The 21,484-nt window shown below is 41.9% G+C and overlaps 1 protein-coding gene across 3 annotated transcripts in view; it reads right to left on the minus strand.

Moving 5' to 3' along the window:
* RSPRY1 (ring finger and SPRY domain containing 1) overlaps nt 1–21,334 on the minus strand; it is a 40,618-nt gene extending 19,284 nt beyond the window's left edge. For 2 of the 3 annotated variants that reach the window (XM_069793941.1, XM_069793943.1), the window contains exons 1-5: nt 21,212–21,334; nt 9,246–9,434; nt 6,584–7,080; nt 2,493–2,545; nt 870–982 (exon numbers count right to left, since the gene is read on the minus strand). In XM_069793941.1, the coding sequence (XP_069650042.1) occupies nt 870–982; nt 2,493–2,545; nt 6,584–6,930 (513 nt within the window). In that variant the 5' untranslated portion in view covers nt 6,931–7,080; nt 9,246–9,434; nt 21,212–21,334. Of the gene's footprint in view, nt 1–869; nt 983–2,492; nt 2,546–6,583; nt 7,081–9,245; nt 9,435–10,791; nt 10,843–21,211 lie in introns of all 3 variants that reach the window. The other variant, XM_069793942.1, reaches the window with a different exon arrangement.
* Between the last annotated feature and the right edge of the window lie 150 nt (nt 21,335–21,484).

The raw sequence follows: 21,484 nt of genomic DNA on the forward strand, positions 1-21,484 counted from the left end.
ACTTCAGGTAGTTAGAGAGCTTGACTAGCTCTCCAGCCACTCATCTATTTACGTAAGACAAAAAGCTACCAGCTTTTTATATCCCTAACAATGCAAACTGAAAACTAAAATTGGCAGCATAAGAAGTAGATTGATAAATGAAAGCTGCAATGATGTCGTCATCAATTTCTGATGAAATGATATCATGACAAGCATTTGAAGGCAGACAAGTTCTCTGTACAATTATCATGTCTGAAGGGATTCAACAATGGTTAGCATCTTGAAGTGCTTGAGGCACTCACTAAAACACTTGTACCAACACAGTATAAACACCTCCAGTCAATCTTTCCATCCAAAAAACAGATTAGTGGTTAGTAAAAAAAAAATAAAGTATCCAAACTTGCCAAAACCATATCTAGGTATTTCATAGTTAAAAAACTGTCATTTGTTTAACTTAACACACACACTTGTGTTGCATTCCTTATGTGCAGGGCAGGAACAAATTTAATAGTGACTTGCAAACACACAGCTTTCAGAACTTGAGAACAAAACAGCATAACTTTGTACTGCTTTTGCAGCATCTGTACACCCTCACTGCACAGCATGCATGTATCACATGGCAGGAAAGGACAGCAAGAAAAGCAGCTAAAGACAAAGGCGTCTTGTTCGTCCCCATGGACCAGATTTATCTTCCACTCCCACCCCCATGTTTCTAGCATTACATAGCAATTAGATACCAAGTCACCACAAATTACTCAAAGTTACAAGTTACACCCGTTTCCTGAACAGGTAAGAGAGCTTTGCGTCACTGGTGAAACCCACTCAGAAACTATCATGGGCATGGCAACCACAAATTCAGCCACAGCTAAATACATACGGTTTAGACTCACTTTTGTTGGCAGCGGACATTCATCAAGTAGTAGCGTTATAACAGCTGGTCCCAGGGGATCTTCTAATGGAATAACTCTAATTAAAGATTGGACAACTTCCAACCAGCCTTCATCTGTCAACCACAAAACAGAAGTAACACTCAGAATTAACACTGCAATTCTAAAGTGTTCAAAATACATCCATAAATGTAAACTGAAAAATCCTCAAAATTACCCAGTGAGTTTAAAGACACCACGAAAAAAACACCACAACAAAAAATAAAACTACGAACCCCAAAGAAAGCACCAAACCAGTTTGCTTTTTACATCAATGTCTTAGTTTGCAGTAGTTTAAAAGTTTAAATTCAAGGAGAAAAAGAAAGTTTACAGCAGCAGCTTGGGTAATAGTGAATGTCTCTATTGTTTGGAGAACAGTCTTGCCCAGGCCAGAGCATCCTTTAGTTCCCACTAGTATTGGGAAGGAACAGTCATGACCCATATGGACAAGCACTTTGTTCCAGTGTGATATTCAAAAGTTCAATGTCCAGTGTTAATACTTAGGTGTTAAATGGTGCATCCACAATGACACTGAAAAAAAAATTTTTCTAGCCAGAATCAGAGCACTCTTGAGTTCCCTGAAGTAACATGGGCCTCAGAGGAATTGCATTACCTTGTCCCATGCCTCGTGGTCCAAAGAAAATTTGCTTTCATAAGGAACAACTCCTACTGTTTAATGAGTAAACAAGGACTTCTACTTGCAAGTAAACAACCACCCACATATAAGATGTTAAACTACTAATAAACAGATTTAGATTTACAAGAAAGTAATTCCCTTAGAAGTCAAAATAAAGACAGAGTCTGTATCTGCATACAAGTGAGTGAAGTTGAAGAGACTTAGCACTCCCTTCAACAATGACAAGTAAATATAAGTAACACATTGGGGTTTGAGTTTTGTTAGCACATTCCCCTGAAAAATATTTTACTGAATTGCTGTAGTATCTAATCAAGTTCATGAATTTATTTTGATATAGAAATACATTTCCTAAGACCAGCATCAACTCTACTAAGAGAGACAAAAATTCACCTAAACCAGAAATTTGGTGGAGGTCTTGAGCTAGAAGAATTTCTGCTAGTGTAACAAAGATAAAACAGCCCTTGCACAAATATGGCTCACCTTGCCAGAGCACTTAGGGACAGGACTGAAACAAGTACACCAATAAAGCAGAGGTCTAAGGAGACAGCAAAACCCAAACCAAAAAGTATGTCCTATTTGCCAACACTGGAGCATGTGGGCTTAAACCACGTCTACATACATACATGGGTTGTTTCTGCCTTACTGCAAACAGACATTCTTTGTGGCTTACAGTTTAATGCCATTACAATGTGTTTGTGGCCATCCTTTGGCTGCTTCTGGAGAGTTCACGTGGTAAGTTTAACGGAGTTCAAAAAAACTGAGGCAAATGCCATGAGCTCAGAGAAGCTTCTGAAGGGCAGAACTGTGTTTTGGATCCCACATCCCTAGTTACAGCAAGTCGTAACACATACTGCTAGCACGTATTTTTCTTCGCCAACAAAAGAGGATTTGGTTTTTTTTCCTTTTGCTTTGGAGTCACAACTGAAATGCCCAACACAGTGCCTTGATACCTGTTTCTGCCATTTCATGCAACGTGATCATTGAATAAGGAGGCTCCTGGTCACTGAAAGAGATATTACACAGGTCAAAATTTATGTACAATCATCAACATAATACACTGAATAAAATGATAATACACAGACAGAAAATGAATCCACTAAGTATTTAACAAAAGAAAGTTACATAGACCGCAGACTGCTAATGCCATTTTCAGATCTGAAAAACAGATGGGGTTTGAGCCTTTCCCCAGCTCAAAGTCAACAACTGCATGTCTACGATAGCTGATAAATGAAATGGTGGTCCATATCTGCACATCTAAAAGCTGAACATAATGCTTAGGCTTAGTGCTATTCATTAGCAGGTTCCTCAGAGTATGTAACAGGAGACTATACGTCAGAGGTCACGAAGTGAACCAAGAGCGCTGCACAAGGGACATAGCTTAAACATGATTTTTTTTTTCCCCCAGAAATTCTCTGCTAAATATATAAACATTTAAGAAAACCCACGAAACTGAAAGGCAAGCCACCTAACAGCATCGTAGGCTTCAAACTCATTAACAAGAGCTGTAAGAAATAGTTAAGCCAGTTTAAGAGAAGATACTTAACCCAATCCCCTTTCCAACTTGAAAAAACATAAAAAGTTCAGTTAGATCAGTTCCTCAGTCTGGTTTGCTGAAGCAAGGACAAGAAGCTATGGCCAGGTCTGTTTATCTGAACAGGCACTGCTGCTGAAATACCTGAAGCAAGATCTCAAAATCCTATTCAGTAAGCACCTCCAGGTCCAAAAAAAAGCTTATGCAGCAGCATGTCCTAAATGCTTTATTCAGTGCTACTTAGGCACTGTGAGCTAACCCCAGGCTTACAATGAGATGTTCCACACCCAATTTCTATCCCACAGCTCTGAAATGAAATTGGAAATGCAAAATACAGATTAATTTTAGAAAATTTCAACACGGATTAATCATGCAGATAATAAAACTACCTACTCTGGAAGGATTAATCATAAAAGAAGAGAAAAATCTCAGTTTTGACTAAAAATATACACTGTAAATACATGCTTTTCTTAAAAAAATTAACTTGTTCTTAAATATTTCCATAAGAAAATGCTAAAAAGTGAAGTTTAACCCATTTTTATATTGCTATAACATTTGAAATAAATTGTATTTTTTTTTTTTTCCTCCAAGCATCTCTGCCTTTCTTCTGGAAACTAATCTCCCCAGGAGGAAGTAGTACAATACTGCAAGCAGAATTACGTCAAGAGAAAGGATGTAAAGACTCAAAGAAAGAAGAAAAAAAAAATACCATAAGTACAAGTAAAGGCTACGATAAAAAAGGATGACATTTTTTATCAGCAAGATTTCTGATTCTGTCATGGGTAGCAGGTGTTAGCAGTACTGGCACTGAGCAAAGGAGAGTCCTGTCCCACTGATTTGCCATTTAAAAAACTTAATTTCCAAACATCCTCTCCAGCACACACCTTCCTCAATTGGAAACAAAACAGGCGTTTTGCTAATTTGCAAAGCAACACTTCATATAAACTCAAAAAATTAGTACTTATCCTTCTGAGGCTAGGAAATGAAACTCCTTTCCTTTTAGGAAAGAGATATGTCTAGATATGACAGGATAAAAGCAGTTGTCATGTTTTAGGTCCAAACTTGGAGATTTGATAAAACAAAAAACCAACAAGAAGACCCAAACAAATACCAAACAGGGAAAGCAACTGTTCATTGCAGATCATAGTATAACAACTTAATTTACAATTAATCTCAGAGTGTTCCTATGTATTAACTTTCAGTATAGAGTTTGGAAAAAAATTGTCAGAAAAAGGGGTTTGCCTTCCATTCTTTAGACTGCTATCTTTTGCTCTTCAAGGCTGTACTATATTGCACCGAAGCCTGTCTTTCCAACCTGCTGTTACTTACATAGTTTCATTTTAGTTTGACTTTATTCTTGCACATTTTTTGACATGAAAAGAGATTTGTCAGCTTCCCTACCATTTCCTTCAGTTGTGGTGTTTTCAAAACTGAAAAATCAGGCTCTAGGAGGAACAGGTGGTAATGGAACATACTTATTCCTACAGTCTCTCATCTACACTGAAAACCAAGATTTGCAGACATTAATTCCCCCCCACCAAGTGAGCATTCCTATTAATCTAAAAAGGGCTATCATTAGCTTCAAGTCTAGCAGAAAGGCTCCTTAAACTTTTTTCAGACACATTTAGAGAGTTTGCCTTGTGAACAGACCCTCCATTATTCATAGCCATAGGTCTGCCTCATCTTCAAAAACTTGTAATATTTAGCTGTGTTCTAAAACGCGCTGTGTCTTACCAACTGCCTTAATATGAAACAAGGGAAACCAATATACCAGTGCAGCCCACTTTTTGGGTCCCCAGGACAATACAGACCTTGCTATAAGGGAACATGTCTGGCTGAGGGCTTCCAAGATGGTTGAGGGCTGGAGAACATGACATACAAGCAGAAGCTAAGAGAAATAGATTTGTTCATCCTTAAGGGGGGATAATGGAAAGGAGGAGAAATTATATTGCTGCAACTACGTAAAGGGAAAGAGCAGAGAGGACAGAGTCAGGCTCTTCTCAGAGGAGCACAGCAACAGGACAAGAGACAACAGGGGTGCGTTGGAACATGGGAAATTCCAACTTTTAAAAGTATTTACTTATTTCAACAATGGGTGTGGTCAAACACTGGAACAGGGACCCAAAGAGGTAGAGAATCTCTATATTCTAAAGACATTCAACACGTGACTGGATAAAACCCTGAACCACCTGTTCCTACTATACCTGGGTTTTAAGCAGGAGGCTAGAGTGGAGGAACTTCAAGAGATCCCTTCCAATCTATGTGACTGTGTGAGTCTACGAAAGTATATCACTGGAGTCTGTATTAAAAAAAAATAAAATACAGTAGCTTCAGGAATTTGTCAGAAACAGAACTCCAGGATCAGTCAAATAAGTATGCTTATTGTCCCTCAGTAGCATAGGAAAGTGCTTACAAGATTACAAAACCAACTGCAAGACCCACAGGAACAGGATCAACTATGCACAAAAGTGTTGTGAAACAGCTTAAGGAGCTGAACTTAGGGGAAAGGGGAAGGCATGCAAGATTAGGGAGAGACTTGCAAAAAAGTTTGCCATGATTTTAACTTAATGATTTGAAGACAGACTGCAAAATAAAACCTGTTAAAAAAAAACCTTTAGATTCAAATGTTCAGGAAGAAAAATATGACCCGGTATTTCCATTTAAAGCATTTTACAGCAGGAAGGCAAACTCCTCCTCTGCAGGCACATTACAGAGTAACGATGCAGGTATATGAACGAAGGCTCACGTATCCCAAGCCTCATCTACCTTGAACTCAAATCCCAGCTGTGATGCTAGAATAGTGTTTTTCCTTCTGTTTTAGCCTTTCCAACTCAACTTTCCTAACCCAAAAGGTTATGAGCTAACATAACCCATCATTTTTAAGGTCCTTTTAAAGCTTTGTAGAAAGCAATGCAAAACAAAAAAAAAAAAAAAAAAGGATGAATCCATAAATATGCCCCACAACCTTAATGGATGGTTTGAGCATGCAAGGAATGCACTACTGGGATCATGAGTTGAACAGTCACAACATGCAGTCTTTAAAAAGTAGTCAGACTTAAAGCTAGAAAGAAAACCTCTGTTTATACAAGCTATCAAAGCTCTCAGTTTTGCTTAACCATTTCCAAAGAAGTAAATGCAGCCTGCAAACAGAAAACTTGCACAACCACCAATTTTTAGGACAGAAGTTCCCAAACTCTAGAGTGTTCATTGCTTCCTAAACTGTATATCTATGCCAGGTAAGAAATACTGAGCACACTTCTCATCCCACCTGGGTGTAGGCCCATACAGGAACTGTGAGAAAGCTCCTCAGCTCCTGGAAGAGTCTGTACCTGGGCACTCAGGAGCTACTTCTATTACCTAGGAAAGGTGCTCCTCTCCTAAGCCTCCAGATGGAAACACGCGGCTGCTTCAGGGAGGGTCAGGTGTAGATCGGTGAGAGGATGGAGCCACAGTTTGAGAAGACAAGAACATTTTCATTCATGTTGAATTATTCCTTGGGGAGGTACTTACTTATCTACTAACGTCCGAATTACAGCCAGTGTGTCAAGTACTAGCCCATCCACATTCTGTTTTTTCCTTCTTGGTTCATGAGGCCCTCGACCCCTCCTGGGTGGACGGACAGGGTCCCTTGGATGGCTTCTTGCTTCAGGTACATGTACTCTACTGTTCTCCGTTTGCCGACTCCGAGATTCCACGTTGTCTTCTGCTCCGCTGTCATCGCGGCAAACACACGAGTTCCCCATATTGCTAGCCCCCAAGGCTCCCAGTAAACGGGGAATGTGGTGCTCTAGAGTCAACAGTAAACCTTGAAAAAGGCTTCTGCTAGCATAGAACACAACCAAAGCAACTACAATCATCTAGAAAGTTTTACGAGTAATGTTTGTGTGATCCTGAATTGTGATTTTTTTGCATTATATGCGTTGCTACCAGCTGGAATGAATAGGAAGTTGGAGACTTAGTTTCCGATATAACAGGTTAACACACACATTGGTCATCCAGAAGGAGGTCTGAAAAAGCAAACCCAAAACAAGAATCAGTGTTACTACTTCTAATGAATAACAGAAGAATTCCTATTTTAGTAAACAGAATCAGTCTTGGTGGATAAAGCACCTAGGAAATATAAGGTTTGTACCTGAAGTCTATTGCAGGGAGGGGGAAAGGAAGGAAGAGGAAGAGGAGGAGGAAGTTCACTGGTAAGTAGCTCTCACCCACACACCACTCCTTTCCACACTACCTATTATTTCCCATTTCTTCCACGGTTTTTTGGATGCAGAGGAACAACTTTGTCCTTAAATCTAGCACACTGCTACCCTTTAAGTACTAACAAACCAGTTTCATTTGTTCTTTACCATTTATAGAGACATGCTGCTTAGGCCAACCAAATAAAGCCTGTACATTTAAGGTTCTCATTTCACATCAGGAATATTCAGTACCACTTCCAGACAGACTCTACAAAATAGCCAAAATTGTAAAGAACCAATCTTAGAGTTATGGCCTATCTCAACAAACAATAGATTTAACAGTGAACTGATTAGTCCATCTGCACATTAACGTCTTTTTGGAACGTGACTACATCAACTGGATTCTCACCCAAAAAACACCAAGTACTGACCCTGGAATAAACAGGAATTAGACACCATTTTAATGCCTACAAATCTAACTGGGATTTTGAAAGGGGTGTTTTCTGTGCGGGTTGCATGCTTGTTCGTATCTAGCATCAAACCAATCTTCCCTTTTTGGGAACAAAATGTAATTAAATCATTCTTCTGTTCTTGATTCAAATTGTTTGGGTCAAATACAGGCCCACTAGCAGCTGAGATTGTAGGGCAGTCCCTCCAAACCATTAAATTGAGAATGCTAGCAAGAGCAAAAGGATTCAAAACCCCACTTCATTGCAAGTTATTTTTCAAGCCATAGGATGTATTTCTACAGAACATTACATAAAGTCTCAGCTAAAATAAAGGCCTACAAAAGACATCATTTCACTACTTGTGCACTCCAAGCATCCCAGAATAAATAACTTAAAATAATAACATGCATTTAGTCTTAAAAGAATCAAGTTTAACATTTAAGCTAGAAGTTACGGTGAATTCCTGTAACAGGTTATTACTATTCTACAATTATTAAATAATCTTTTTAAACAGCAGACACGTAGCATCATAAAATTAAAAGAAAGTCAAAGACAGTTGCCACCTTTTGTATTTGAAAGGGTCCCTACCACTGGAGCTAACTGGCAACTGTGCAATTGCTCGCTGCCATTTGGGACAAGATCACAACCACATTATTTGGGAAGCCAGACATTGGTCATATGAGCAAGTCTCTGGATGTACAGCTGTTACTGGAAAAGCACTGCAAACAAGCTCTCACAGACTCTTCTGCAGTATGAAGTACATTACCTTCTTTTAGCACAGTGAAAAGTTCAGTATTAAGAAATTAACTGAAAGCTAACTAGGAAAGGAAAGAAAAAAGCAGCCCTCAAGGGGTATTAATTGCAAAAAAAAAAAAAATCTTGACTTCTTGTTCAAGAAACTCCTAAACCACACATCATTAAAAGGGTTTCAGCATCACAACACACTTGCCTTACTCCAAGCAGTTTGACCACAACAAGAGGTGGGACACCGGGCTCAGGTGTCCTTCCATCTGAGCCAATACAGCTGTTATCTTCTCAATCAGCAAGTAAAAAAAGTAGATGCAAGGGTGCCAATACAGATTGCATAGATCTCAGAATTGTGCAAGATCACAACTGGTTCAAATGACTTTAAAAGGTTGCAGGGGGTAGTGGTGGGTGTGGGATTTTTTGCCTTTTTTTTTTTTTAAAAGACCTAGTTATGTTAAATGTAAAATGTCTTCCTAAGGAAAAAATATGCATGTACTTATGAATCTAGATCATTTAAGGGCATTTTAGTAACATAATACTAAAATGTAAAACTGTTACAGATTTAGAATCTGAATTAAGCTGTTCTGTAACTTACAAAAAGGTTTACACAGTGAATGTACCTTGTCATCAAAACGAGTATGGAAAAGCTGTATTTTAGGGATTAACAATGAGTAAGAACCTACCTAAGGAAATAAAAACAGACATAAGTCAAGATTAAAACTGATTATTGAAACCTAGGTTTTTCTGGTTGACAATTTAAAGCATGATTAAAATAAGAAATTATGATCAACTCACCCTTAAGTATGTTTGGTTCAGGAACAATTGGGCTTGCTTACAAAGCGCTGTAAGAGAAGTGGACTGTACATCTTCAGGGCACAGACGCAGTTGTATCCAGAAAAGCAGCACTCTATAAGCCTTTATCGTGGGCAGTGAATCATTATGGCTGACTCTGCTTTCACTTTTAGGAACTATGCTGAAGAGTCCCTAAAGACAGATGGAAAAGAAAGAACAATTCACTTGGAAACTGCCTCTGAGGTAGATGTATTCCACCTCCTCCCTACATCCGCCATGACACCAAGCCATGCTGTTATTTTCAGCTACATTCAGCCTTTACAGGGGAAATTCTCTCAAGGCTTCAAAAACCAGTTTGCCACCTACCAGCTTTAGGACTAGACTCAGCTACAGAAAACCCAATCTGTTTTTACAGTATTGGTATTCCAGACACCATAGCATCAAGTGCAGAGCAGTGACCGACTTCTCCCCTCAAATTACTGCTTACAGGAGGAAGGAGGGAAGCAGTAATATCTGCTCCAGATGACCCCCAAGTAGGGACACCACATAAAAGCAAGTACACTAAAAAAGCTGATTAAATAAAGGGAAGAGAGAAATGACAAGATAAACTCCCCTCATTTAGTGAAGGGCTGAGTTTGACAGCATTCACTTGGCTGTTGCTCACCATCACATACAAGGAGTTCATTGGCAAGCCCCAAACAAACTGAAAGGCTAAATAATTAGGAACATAAGGTAGAATAAGAGATTGCTACAGATCCTCCTCGCAAACCAGCTTGTCTGGACAGAATACAAATGCATGAAGAGAGGTTCTGAAGTGCAAAGGAAAAGCTTTTTAAGAAAAGTCTTTTAAAACAGTGATGTACTAGATTGCATTTGAGCTGGCATATTTTTTAAGGACAGCTTTACAACATTATAATGAACTGTGACTTCAGCATTAGGCTGCCAGCGGCCATCTCGACTCCCTCACTCTCCCTGCTGAAGTAAAGAGGACCGAGACATCAAACTTCAGTTCAGGTCAGCTGCAGAAAGGAACAGGGAAATAGAGTAGAGAAGGGAGATGCAAGTGATGAATGTGATCAATTCTGCTTCTGTCCAAACTCGGAGACACTCGCAGACCTCAGTGACACAACCAACACAAAACCAAAAGCATTTTGCACATCATGAAACATATTATTGTTTCAGTAAGAGGTAACAATCTCTGCATACAGAGATGGAAAGAAATTTTAAATTTTAACTTTAAGCCTAATTTTTGCAAATCCCTGCTCTCAGCAAAACCTAGATACAAAAATATGTTTTGATTTTTTTAATTCCAAAAATAGTTAACAGTCTACCTGCAAATATTGTGGGAATAAAAGAGAAAGGGTTTTTTAACTCTTTGTCTAAAAGAAGAAAAAAAATTCAAGGAGCAAAACAAGAATATCACAGCAGCAATATCAAGATAGGCCAAAATAAGCCTCCTGTCCTACCTGACAGCAGATACTTAAAGCTGGGCATAACAGCAAGCATGCGGTAACAGACAAATCAGCTCTTTCCTAGTGCACTCACTCACCCAAGGGTCAATAGCTCAATCTCCTGAGACAAAGGCCGCATGTTTGTTTTGCTGTTAAAACACAGCAAAGGAAAAGAACTAATCTTTCATAATCCATTTAAATGCTTTTTCAGTAGTTACACAGCTAACAGTCTCTGCAACTGCTTTTAAAATTTAGCAGTCTTCCATTATAAGGCTGTAACCAATTGTTAAGCAAAGCGTACTAGTTTTCTTAAAAATTACGCTATTGGAGAATTTAGTGTGGTTTGTGACTTCTATATTTTGTGTTTTAATATCACATCAAAACACTCTTTAACTCAAGTATGTTGTGAGCTAACAGCTAAGATTCACCTAAGAAACAGCACAAGAATAAAGATAAGTTTCCCTGGAATGCTGCTGGAACAGAGGCCTATTGCCTCCTGTCAGGGCTACAATGACATCATGCAAACACCATTTTCTTAAACAATTAGTGCAAGTCAAAGTAGAACTGAAAGTCTTCAGATGAAGCAACAGTGCATGAAAATAACAGCAAGAGCTAAGCTACAGGATAGAAAGAAAACAGGTTCTCCATGTTAAAAGCTGTCACCCCTTTCCCCACGATTAGTTAGATTTTGTGTCATTCAGATACACTGCAATGCTAGAAAGCCCCATCCCATCAGTTTTGCACTTGCCTGAAGAATATTCTTTGGCAAATTTAGAAAGCAATAACAAGATTATGAAAGCTGTTCACAATTGCAGCCAGATTTATAAAAGCGGTAACACTTTTATTTTACTTTGAAATGGTATTTTAATAAAAGCTTGACCCCACGTTTTCAAGTGCAAAAAATAGTAAAGGCAGCAGCCAGTACCTGCTTTTCAATAGGCAGGGTCATCCATTCACTCTGAATTCTGACCATCAGATGTTACATTGGGATGCAGGACTATAAATTTGCCAAACATATGACCAAAATATAAGTTTTTATTCTATAAGGAGTACCTGGTACTGACACATCTCTCTGAACAGACGTTGTGGGAACAGCAGAGAATACCAGTGTTTGACATCTCTTCCTTTACACCAGAGACCACCTCTGGGACACCCGCCAAATGGCCACCACAGCACATTTTCCCCTAAACAAAGCACCAGGCTCAGATGCCATTTGAGCTGGTCACCTCCTCGGCACAGGAGAAAAGCAGCCACTGTGGCACCGCTGGAGCTCTGCCAGCCACAGCCTCCTGTGCCCTCGCGCACCTCCACCGGCCATTGGGACCATCCCCACCACAGCAAAGCAGCTGCTCTCCTGGCAGGCTCAAGCACATGCATGGATGCACGAAGGAGTTGCAAGCTGCACAAACTGACCAACCTGCCACGGCTAGAAGTCCAATGGGAAATATGAAACCATCATCCATTGAAACAAATGCTATTTGAGTTGATTTGCACCTGCCTGGCAGCACAGATGCCCAACCTACCCAAGACAGGCCTCCTCTCGATCATCTGACAGAGCACACCAATGGAGAAGTGAGATCCAAGTGGCATTAGGCTCATTTTCTCTGCAATACACAGCCCAAGAGCTGGTGATTCATTCCCTCAAATATTCGGTTACAGCCAACGATAATACTGCTTCATGATGGAAAATGCCTTCCCTTTCCATGAAATGGAGCACATTGCCAAGCAAACAAAAAAAACCTCACGCACATAAATGAGTAGAGAGGGTTTCAGCTACTAGAACCACTATTCCAGCTTCTGCCACCATTACAAGAGTAAGACCAGTGATTTCTTCTCTCTAGAGTAGAGTAACACAGGAGCTCAGTCAGCAAACCACAAAGTAAAGTTGACAGCTTTTCAAAAGCAAAACTGAGAGCTTCGGGCAGCAGCTTCCTGTTAAGGAGATAAAATATTTCCTCAGCATTTCTTTCCCAAAGAAATGATGCTCCTAAAAAGGAAGATATGGAAATACTTGTGATGCCAGTTGGATGAAAAGTTCAAACTACCACAAGAAGGAAACACAGCTATGAATTGCTGCAAGATAATTAACTTCGATACAGGAATGAGGGGGAAGAAGCCTGTTTGCAACTACAAGCTTTTATAACATGGAAAGGATATCAGCTTTGAAATGATTGGGGTAGGTGATGAAAACCAAGAATTCCCAGTAAATTAAATACAATTATGAGGTGAAATTGAGACTCTCAGGACATCGCATTGAGATCTGACATCAACCTCTCAACTGTAAGACTTGTGCAACTAAAGAGAAAGAGCTACTCAGCATCCAGCATGGCTACCATGCAGCGCACGCACTAAGTGGACCGCAGCTTCAGGAGGAGTGAGTAAATGCCATGCTCATTCTTTTGCATATAGTAACCAAACACCATATTGTGTAATCTGAAGCAAACCCCTAATTCAATTCTATTTGCTTTAAAAATGTCCTGGAGGGTTAAGACTAGTGTCAAAACTCAAGGGAAAACAGCATTTACTGGCATGCAGCATGTCACCATCCGCAGGACAAAACCGTTGCCACACTCATCTGCTTTCTTGCGGTCATAAGTGCAGTAAGCAAACCAAAAGCAGACCGACCTTGAGCATGCCTGTTTCACAGAAAGGGAAAGAGACTGATCATGTCTCAAAACCTTCCAGCTTCTGCCCAAGTGCTTGTCAGTGAAGACCACCAGGTTGTGCAGGGCTTACGCAGAAAATTAGGCTTTAACCCTGCAGTCTTTTCTAGGTAATTCTAGCTTTGTCAGAAACACGGAGTAGTTGAAGGATCTGATCTCCTGTTCAACTTGATGTGGTAATAGTCAAAGGAAAAAGCAGGAGCAGACACTAACTACCACCACAGTAGTTTCTTCTGTAGACTCACTGTGAAAGTCAGATTTTATAGTCATCTGTACATTGGACTACTTTGTCTTTTTACTTCCCTTGAATCTGTTTAAGCTGGTACAGGAAAGCTAAAATTGCAACATAGATTTAAAGTGAACTTCACTTTCTCACTTAAACTAGTGTCTCCAAAGTAGGCCTGGTAAAGAGACTCCTGCCCTGCCCAGGTTTTCCCTTACCTCTGGATACAGAGACACTGGTGCTCAGGGCTCCTCAGGCATCAGAGACTGTTCTGCTACAGCTCTTTCTGAAAGAGAAACTGAAGCATTTACCAGCTTCTAAGCTTCCTCACCTCAGAGGTCATAATTTGCCATCTCACGATCATTTAGGTGGAACTGTCCTTTGTACCATGGCCTCCAGAAAACATCAGCTTCGCTTTATGTCTAAACCACCCATTCAACGCTGCTATCAGTCATGCTTCCCAGTTCTCATCTCCAAACTGTAGACGGGTCATTAAATTTCTTTTCAGAGACAAAGCTGTAAGTTATGCTTTGAGGCAGATGAATACACTTTTGAGATAACGATCTTTTAAAAAAGATACTGGTATCTGACAGCTCTGGTGAAGTTGAACAAGAGCTGCCTCCAGCAGGCTGACGTGGCATGGCAGAGCTGTGCAAGCCCAGCAGTTGCCTGAGGAGCAGAGTATAATGCACTGCTCCAGAAGTGGCAGGAAGATAAGGATAATGCCCTGCAGATGGCAGGGAACACTAATCCTACAAACTGAAGGGATACAAGCACATTAAATAAAATTGGTTAGCTATACCATACTAAGTTTTGGCACGGACATGCATTTGGAGGCTTATAAATAAATCCATCCTTCACTTAATTCAAGTTAATCTTCCTTGCTGCTCGGAAAGTTATAGACATTATCAACAATAAACAAATTTACTAAATTTTGACATAAAAAAACCATGAAGAAATTCCAGAACAGATAGTGCTGGGAGGAAAGCATAGATTCTTTGGGTACCAAGCAGAGGTCTAGAATTGCAAAGAAACAACACAAAAAAACCAATGCTTTTTTTTTTTTTAAAGGTTTTTCTAGTAAATCCAGTAACAGTCCATTTCAGAAAGGATAAGGCTTTCTACTATCCAGATACCAAATTATGGGGAGATCAACTGCCTTTTAGTAAACTGCAATAACACATACTTAGTTTAAAGCACCTCATACATTAACAAAGTATAAACCACAAAAACATTTTGAGGGACAAATCAAGAGACTGAGCAGCTCTAACAGTCACACAGTGTAGTCCTGCCAGGGGAACTAGATCTAGGGCTAGCACAGAGGCATCCGACTAATCGCACCGTGGGCTATGGAAAGATGCTACAAGCAGGGACTGCTGGAAGCAGGGGCAGATTTTTGCCAGCAGACCACCAGTTTCATGTAACTGAGCCAAAACGGTGACAACCCAGAGTTGTGCTGTTTCTTATCTGTAAGCTAATCTTAGTGCTTTTGCTTCTTTCAAGTCAGAGCTGGGCTCGTTTTCAAAGGTTAGGTACAGAACTACTCTGTAGAAGGCAGAAGTCTCCTGCTGTAGACCAGAAATGAGCCCAGCTAGGTGGCATAACTAAGCTATTACAAATGCGTAAAATACACTGAAAACAGTTTTGGATGTGTGAAAGATTTTGATAACATTGCTGAAAAATTCAGTGATGCATCAGTTGGAAGCTTGCATTATCGGCTGTCTGACAACTGCCTCGGAGAGCAGAGCACAGAGCAGACAATGTCTAGACCCTCCTATTCTCAGCCTCACCAAATTTGTCACTTTATGACACTGGTTATCATCTCAAACATGAACAACCTAACAACACAGTAGGAAACAGGCTGAAGAAACTTCCACTTCTTGTTAATTCAAGCAGCATCAGAGGATGGCCTGATCTTTCAGTGGCCATAGCTGAGAGCCAGTTTTACGACCTTCCTTGCCAACCATGGAAAGCCAGCAGCTCTTTGCTAGCTTAAGTTCAGGACTATACTGGCAGAGCAGGAGACATCCTTCTGATTCTCTTTCTTCCTGGAAGTGGATACAGTGACAGCTGCTCAAGAGACTGCCATCCGAGTCAAATATAACATATAGGTCACTAGGTTAGCAAACCTGCCTCAGCGGCACTCACGGCAAGCATGATCCCCAATCTGTCTGGGGCTTCCAGAGCTCAGAACTTGATGCACAGCTCTGGAAAGGTCACTGGAACCCTTTCTCTCACCTATTAAAAAGAAAAACAACCCCCCCCCCCCACAAGAACCCAGTTCATTTGCCTCTTCAGGTTCTGCCTTGAAGACCTTTTCTCTCTGCCCCACTACCAGTATACCAGGAAAGCACGCTACAGGAGAGATCCTGATGTTGAGTAGGCAACCATATGTAACACAAGTGCTTCTGTTGGCAGCAGAGCCATTGACTCCAGGTCTCACAGGTATCACGCTCCTACCACTGAGCTGTGGTTGGTTTGTTTGGGTTTTTTTTGGGTTTTTTTTTATAGTGTTTTAAGGTCTCTGCCTGTATGAAAAACTCAGAGGAAGCTGGTCAATGGGTTTTGGAGCTCCCATGGCCAAGAAGAAGGGGACTGACTGCCCAAGAGATGACTCAGACAAGCACACGTGGGCTCGGAAGCGGGCCGAAGACAAGCACGTATGTGTTTCACAAGGCAGTCTAAAAATGGTTTAAATGAGAGTGTGTACCCATTTTAGTTTGTTATGGCTGTGCATCAAAAAAGGCAGAAAGCTCAAAAACAATTTAGGAAGCTTTCAAAAAGCTGTAACGATATCAGGAACACAAAGTCACAGTCATCTGAGGCTTTTCCTAAATAACTTTGTGAGGAATTTCAGCAGAATTAAGATTAAACTGTTTTGATAATTATATTTAGATATTACTTCACTAAATGTTCCAGAGGGGTAAAGCTGTAAAGAGAGAACAACTCACCCATTGGTGTTTGGTTTTTTTGGGTTGTTGTGGGGTTTTTTGGGTTTTTTTTTTTAATCTTTCACTCCAGGACTGATGCATCACCCAGAGTTCAAGTGCAAACACACACATCACTCTTCGTTCACCATTAGGTGAATGTTTTTAAAAGCAGTGAAGAATTCTAAGCTTTCCCATGACACCAGACAGCTTTGCTTTTAGAAAACAAAGAGCATCAGCGTACCTGCTGCATTTTCTTTTTTCAGTATCACTTGCTAGTGCGTCCCACTGTCTACAGGAAGGTATAAAATACACGAATCGCACAGCCTTCTAGCATGTGGTTCACTGGCTGTCCTCTTACCTATGATTCAATTTGTACATATGCACTGAAGCAAGCAATCCCAAAAGCCACACCAATACTTCAAATCAAAATGTCCTCAACTGTTGTCCTCCTCATGTCCAGCAAAGCACCAAGATATTCAGAAACTTACAGCAAGAACGAGGCGTTTCCTATAGCAAAAAAAGCCTTAGAAAGAGAGGAAAAATAGCTACAATTACAAGTGTTTTGCATGTTTAGAAACCACTACTTCTCCAAGGAGAGAGATATATCAGGAAAAGGATGGATTTCTTGTCACTGATCATGGCGACTCGCTGAACCCCCATGAATAAACACACATGAATAAATGAGCAGCAGTATCCCGCCCCAGACTTTGAACTGGCAGATATCCCTACTGAATGGACAAAACCTATCAAATACACAAAGTTCCCATGGTGGAGTTGTGCTTCTAAAGCACAAGTTTGGCCACAGTAGTGATAGATCAAGGTATCAGGTAACTACAAGCACAGCTGAAGAGCAATCATGATGCATTGGTCAGTCACACAACCTTATGAGTCATGCGTGAACATCTGACTTACGTTAGACCTCAGCGACATAATGAAGAATAGAAAAGGACATAAAGATCATGCTGGCACAGCCACTGCCATGCCAACTTTACAGTCACCGCGTACAAACCAGGAAGGGAAAACAAAATATATTGTCAGGACACAAAGAAACATAAAGCACAAAATGAAATACTTGAAAGACAATGAATCCCTGCACAGTACCTCTGCCTGCACTACTTTAAAGCAAGGAATAAATTCAAAGTCTACTGAGCAATCAGAAGCTCAGGAGAGGAAAAAAAACCCACAAACCAAACAGTTTAAAATGCTAAACACAACATATTGACAATGGAGCAGAATGGGACAAACTTCATTACATTAGCTTGCCTTCAATTTACTACAAGGTGACAGCATTTTAACTTGCCGCCTCTGTGTTGAGAGGGAAACCTAACGGTGCACATGATGAGCTCTGCTCCTTTTCGTAAAGATACCATCACATATCTAAGTGACTTAAGAGACCAATAGGAGATGTTTCAAAACACAATACATTGTCAGCTAGGGGAGATACTGATGTGAAAGGAAATTTGAACAAAGAATCTAAACAGTAACAGGCCAGTAAGCGTTCCGTGACAAATTGCCACCTTTATCACTAACTTATTGCTTACGCTTCTAAATATCTCCCTTTCATTCCTTAATTTTAACAAACAAGCAAAAAGCTTGAGGGAAATGGACTTTGATATCACCTGACAGGCAGAGTATGAGAGATGTCGTACAATATTTTGGTTCCCTCCTATAAAGTCAGTAATCTATTTCAGCCCATCCATTAGGCTCACAGCAAATGAAACATGCTGAGAGCTAAAACCTCTGATGTGAAAATACTGAAAACATACCAAGGAAGGACACTGAAAAGTTGTGCAGAAAACCATCACATCCCTTCAAAAAGAAAAAATAAAGAGCATTAAGAAAAGCACAGAACAAGGTAACAGTGAGATTAAGGGAGCCACTGAGTGATCACTGAATTACGAGGCCAGAGAGTAGGATACCTGAGTGGCTAACATGAAGCGTTGCAGTCAAGCTCCACGTATAGGAGGCTGAAGGTAAACAAAAAGGAAAACTAAAGACTTCAAGGAAACCAATAATCCCACCTAACCAGAAGCACACACCGATATCACATCTGAAGATAAGGCAGGTGTGTGGACTAGCTGAATTAGATGTATCAGCAATCTAAGAGTAGGTAAATAACCAATACTAAGCTAACAAACTATCAGCAATAGCTAGAGTAATGACAAGAGTTGTGCAGAATGCAAATCACTGCATTAAAATATCCTGGAGGAGCTTCCTACACAAGTGATGGACAGTAGATGCTGAAATGTTTCAGAGTTAGCAGGAACCTCGAAAGAGTTTGGATGAAAAATTGAGAGACAACCAGAAGTGATCATGTAACTACAGTTATGCTCCACACATCTGAAAAGAACACACCAGGAGAAATACACAACCTATTCAACAAGACTTATAAATGAGAACAAATAGCAGAGATTAGGGCATAGGGCAATAACAGTAATGTCCTAAAGGAAGAGGCACAGGAACCGATGCCAGCAAGAGAAAGGGCCTCTTTTGCTGAGTGGGCTTCGGCAGAGAACAAAGAGTCATGCGAAAGCACTTGCAGAAGAATGGGCCAGATTTAGATCAAAGAACAGATCAATTCTTTGTATTTAGATAAATTCAGAAGAAAAATACATTTAATGGCACCCTAGACTCTTAACACAACAAGTTTTGAGAATGCACAGTCCTCCAGAAATCCAGTCAAATACAGGAGTCCAAGAAGAGATGATGCGAGGGAATATTTCAGATGGCTCACAGGTGACAAGAACATCCACTGTTAAAAGACTTGTATAGTTTAGCAGGGAAATAGTGAGCATTTTAATACTGAGAAGTAAACAGGGGAAGAGTCCCAGTACACAAATGTATGTAGGTCTCTACATGACAATAACTTCATAGCACTGACGGATGTACAGAAAATTCTAAGTAAAGCAGAACAACTGAACTGAGGACCAGCATGAGGAAAAAAACCCCACCAATATCAAAACAAATAAATGCATTCACTGCAAGACAAAGGACAGAAAAATTAAAAACCTGAGGCAAAGCTCGTGCTAAGTGGAAAAAAAATCTCTTATGTTGAAGAAAACAAATGCTGACACAGACATAAAAGGACAAAAACACCAAACACACCAGCATTCAGAAAACAGTGCAGTATCTACAAGGCTGAATAAATGTAGAAAAGAAAAGGCAGCTCTTATGTCCATGCTTCCTCATGGACCAAAGTTCCACTGTGTGAGAAATACTGATAAACACAGGCTGAGCACCAAAATGAACTCTGGGCTCAGGGTGGATACCGAGAGATTCAGAGCAAGGTTTTGCAATAACAAAACAGAAAATGAAAAACAAGATGACTACAGTCATTCTCGGGACCTACATTAAGACTCTACCCAGCAGGAACACTGTACCTACTGCTGCACAACAGAAGATAAGAAATAGCAATATTAAAAAAAAAAAAGGGAAAAAATGAAGATATGCCGAGATAGAAACACCGATCAGCAGAACAGACTCAAAGGGCTTAAAAGAGAGATGCATGCTTGATATCGGCATAATACAAGCGGTGAAAAGACCTGCTTTATAAGCACTGAACTAAGAGAGCAAAGCAGTACTGTGGTGTTACCACACGACTAGGAAAGGTGCCGCTGCCTAATCTATTGCCCAAGCATGCAAAACAAAAGATCTAGATAAATAACTGCATTTGGTAGCTCACTCCACATCTCCGTATTTTCTCTGTAAAAGAGGAAAACTTGCTTTGCAGAAGTGTTTTTACACTGAGGCTGGTAAATAGTTTTCAGGATTCTGACCTTTTATATCGATATAAAAATATTCGAAGGCTCAACAAAATTTTTCTGAGTGTTTCTGAGCTCCCAGGAGGTCCCAGAGCAGCACGTCACTTTGTCCCCTGCATTCCAAAACCCAACCCGCACCAAACCGCTGTGGCAAAGCCCTTGTTTTGCAAGTCATACAACTACCAGGAAGATCTCCCAGCACCAGAGACGGCTGTCGGAAAGTTCTAACACCTCACTGCCCCGAACGGTGGCGGACTTGGGGTGCCTCACTCCAGCAACTCCCCCTTTCATTCAAGTTTTGCCGCTTTCTTTTGCGAGCTTTTAACTTTACACCCGAGCCCAGCTCTTGCCAGCTCCGGGGCCTCCATGCGCAGCACCGGGAGCTCCCAGCGTGCCCGCAGCAGCCCAGCCGGGCACAAGGCAAGCGGGGCTGGACCGTGGCCACCCACCTTTTTTCGCTGGTTGCCCTCCCCCGGGGAGGGGGGGGGGTACGGGTGACCCCGGCGAGGCAACGCGCTCCCCCAAAAGCCAGGGAAGCACCCGCATAAACAAGCGGCGTCCGCGGCAGCGCGGGCCGCTACCCGAGGCTGGCGGGGCTGCGCTGGCCCGGCCCCCGACCCCCAGCCCCGCACCGGGGCGGCCTCCCGGCCCCCGCCCCAACCGGGACCCTGCCCCGGCGGCAGCGGCTTGCGTGGCTCCCAGGGAAGCGGAAGGCGGGGCGGGGGCGAGCACCGCGCCCTCCTCTTAGCGACCCACAGGCCGGCCCCGGCGGGCCCCCGGCGCACCGCGCCCGCCGCCGCTGCCACCAGAGCCCAGCCCGCCACTGCCACTGCCCCTTCCCCTCAGCGCCAACCCGCTCCACCTCAGCCCCGTGGCACCCACCCGCCGGCCCCACCCGCCGCTGACTGCCGAGGGTGGTGCCCGCCCCGCCTTCGTCTCACCTCAGCCCCGCCGGGAACGCCGCGGGGCCCGCGCCCCTCCGGCCCGGCCCGGCCCGGCGGTACCGCTCCTTTGTGCCGCGGCAGCGCACGGCGGAAAGATGGAGGCCACACACCGACCGGCCCCGCCCCGCCCCGTCTGGCCCCGCCCCCCGCCGTCTCCCGGGCGACCCGCCCCGCCCCGGCCCCGGCCCGAGCGCTTCGCCCAATCGAGGCACGGAGCCGCCCTGACGTCGCCTGTCAGCCAACCCTCCGGCGCGCCTGCCGTGCGCGCGG

Source organism: Haliaeetus albicilla, chromosome 10 (genome assembly GCF_947461875.1).
Source record: "Haliaeetus albicilla chromosome 10, bHalAlb1.1, whole genome shotgun sequence".
Taxonomy (NCBI): Eukaryota; Metazoa; Chordata; class Aves; order Accipitriformes; family Accipitridae; genus Haliaeetus; species Haliaeetus albicilla.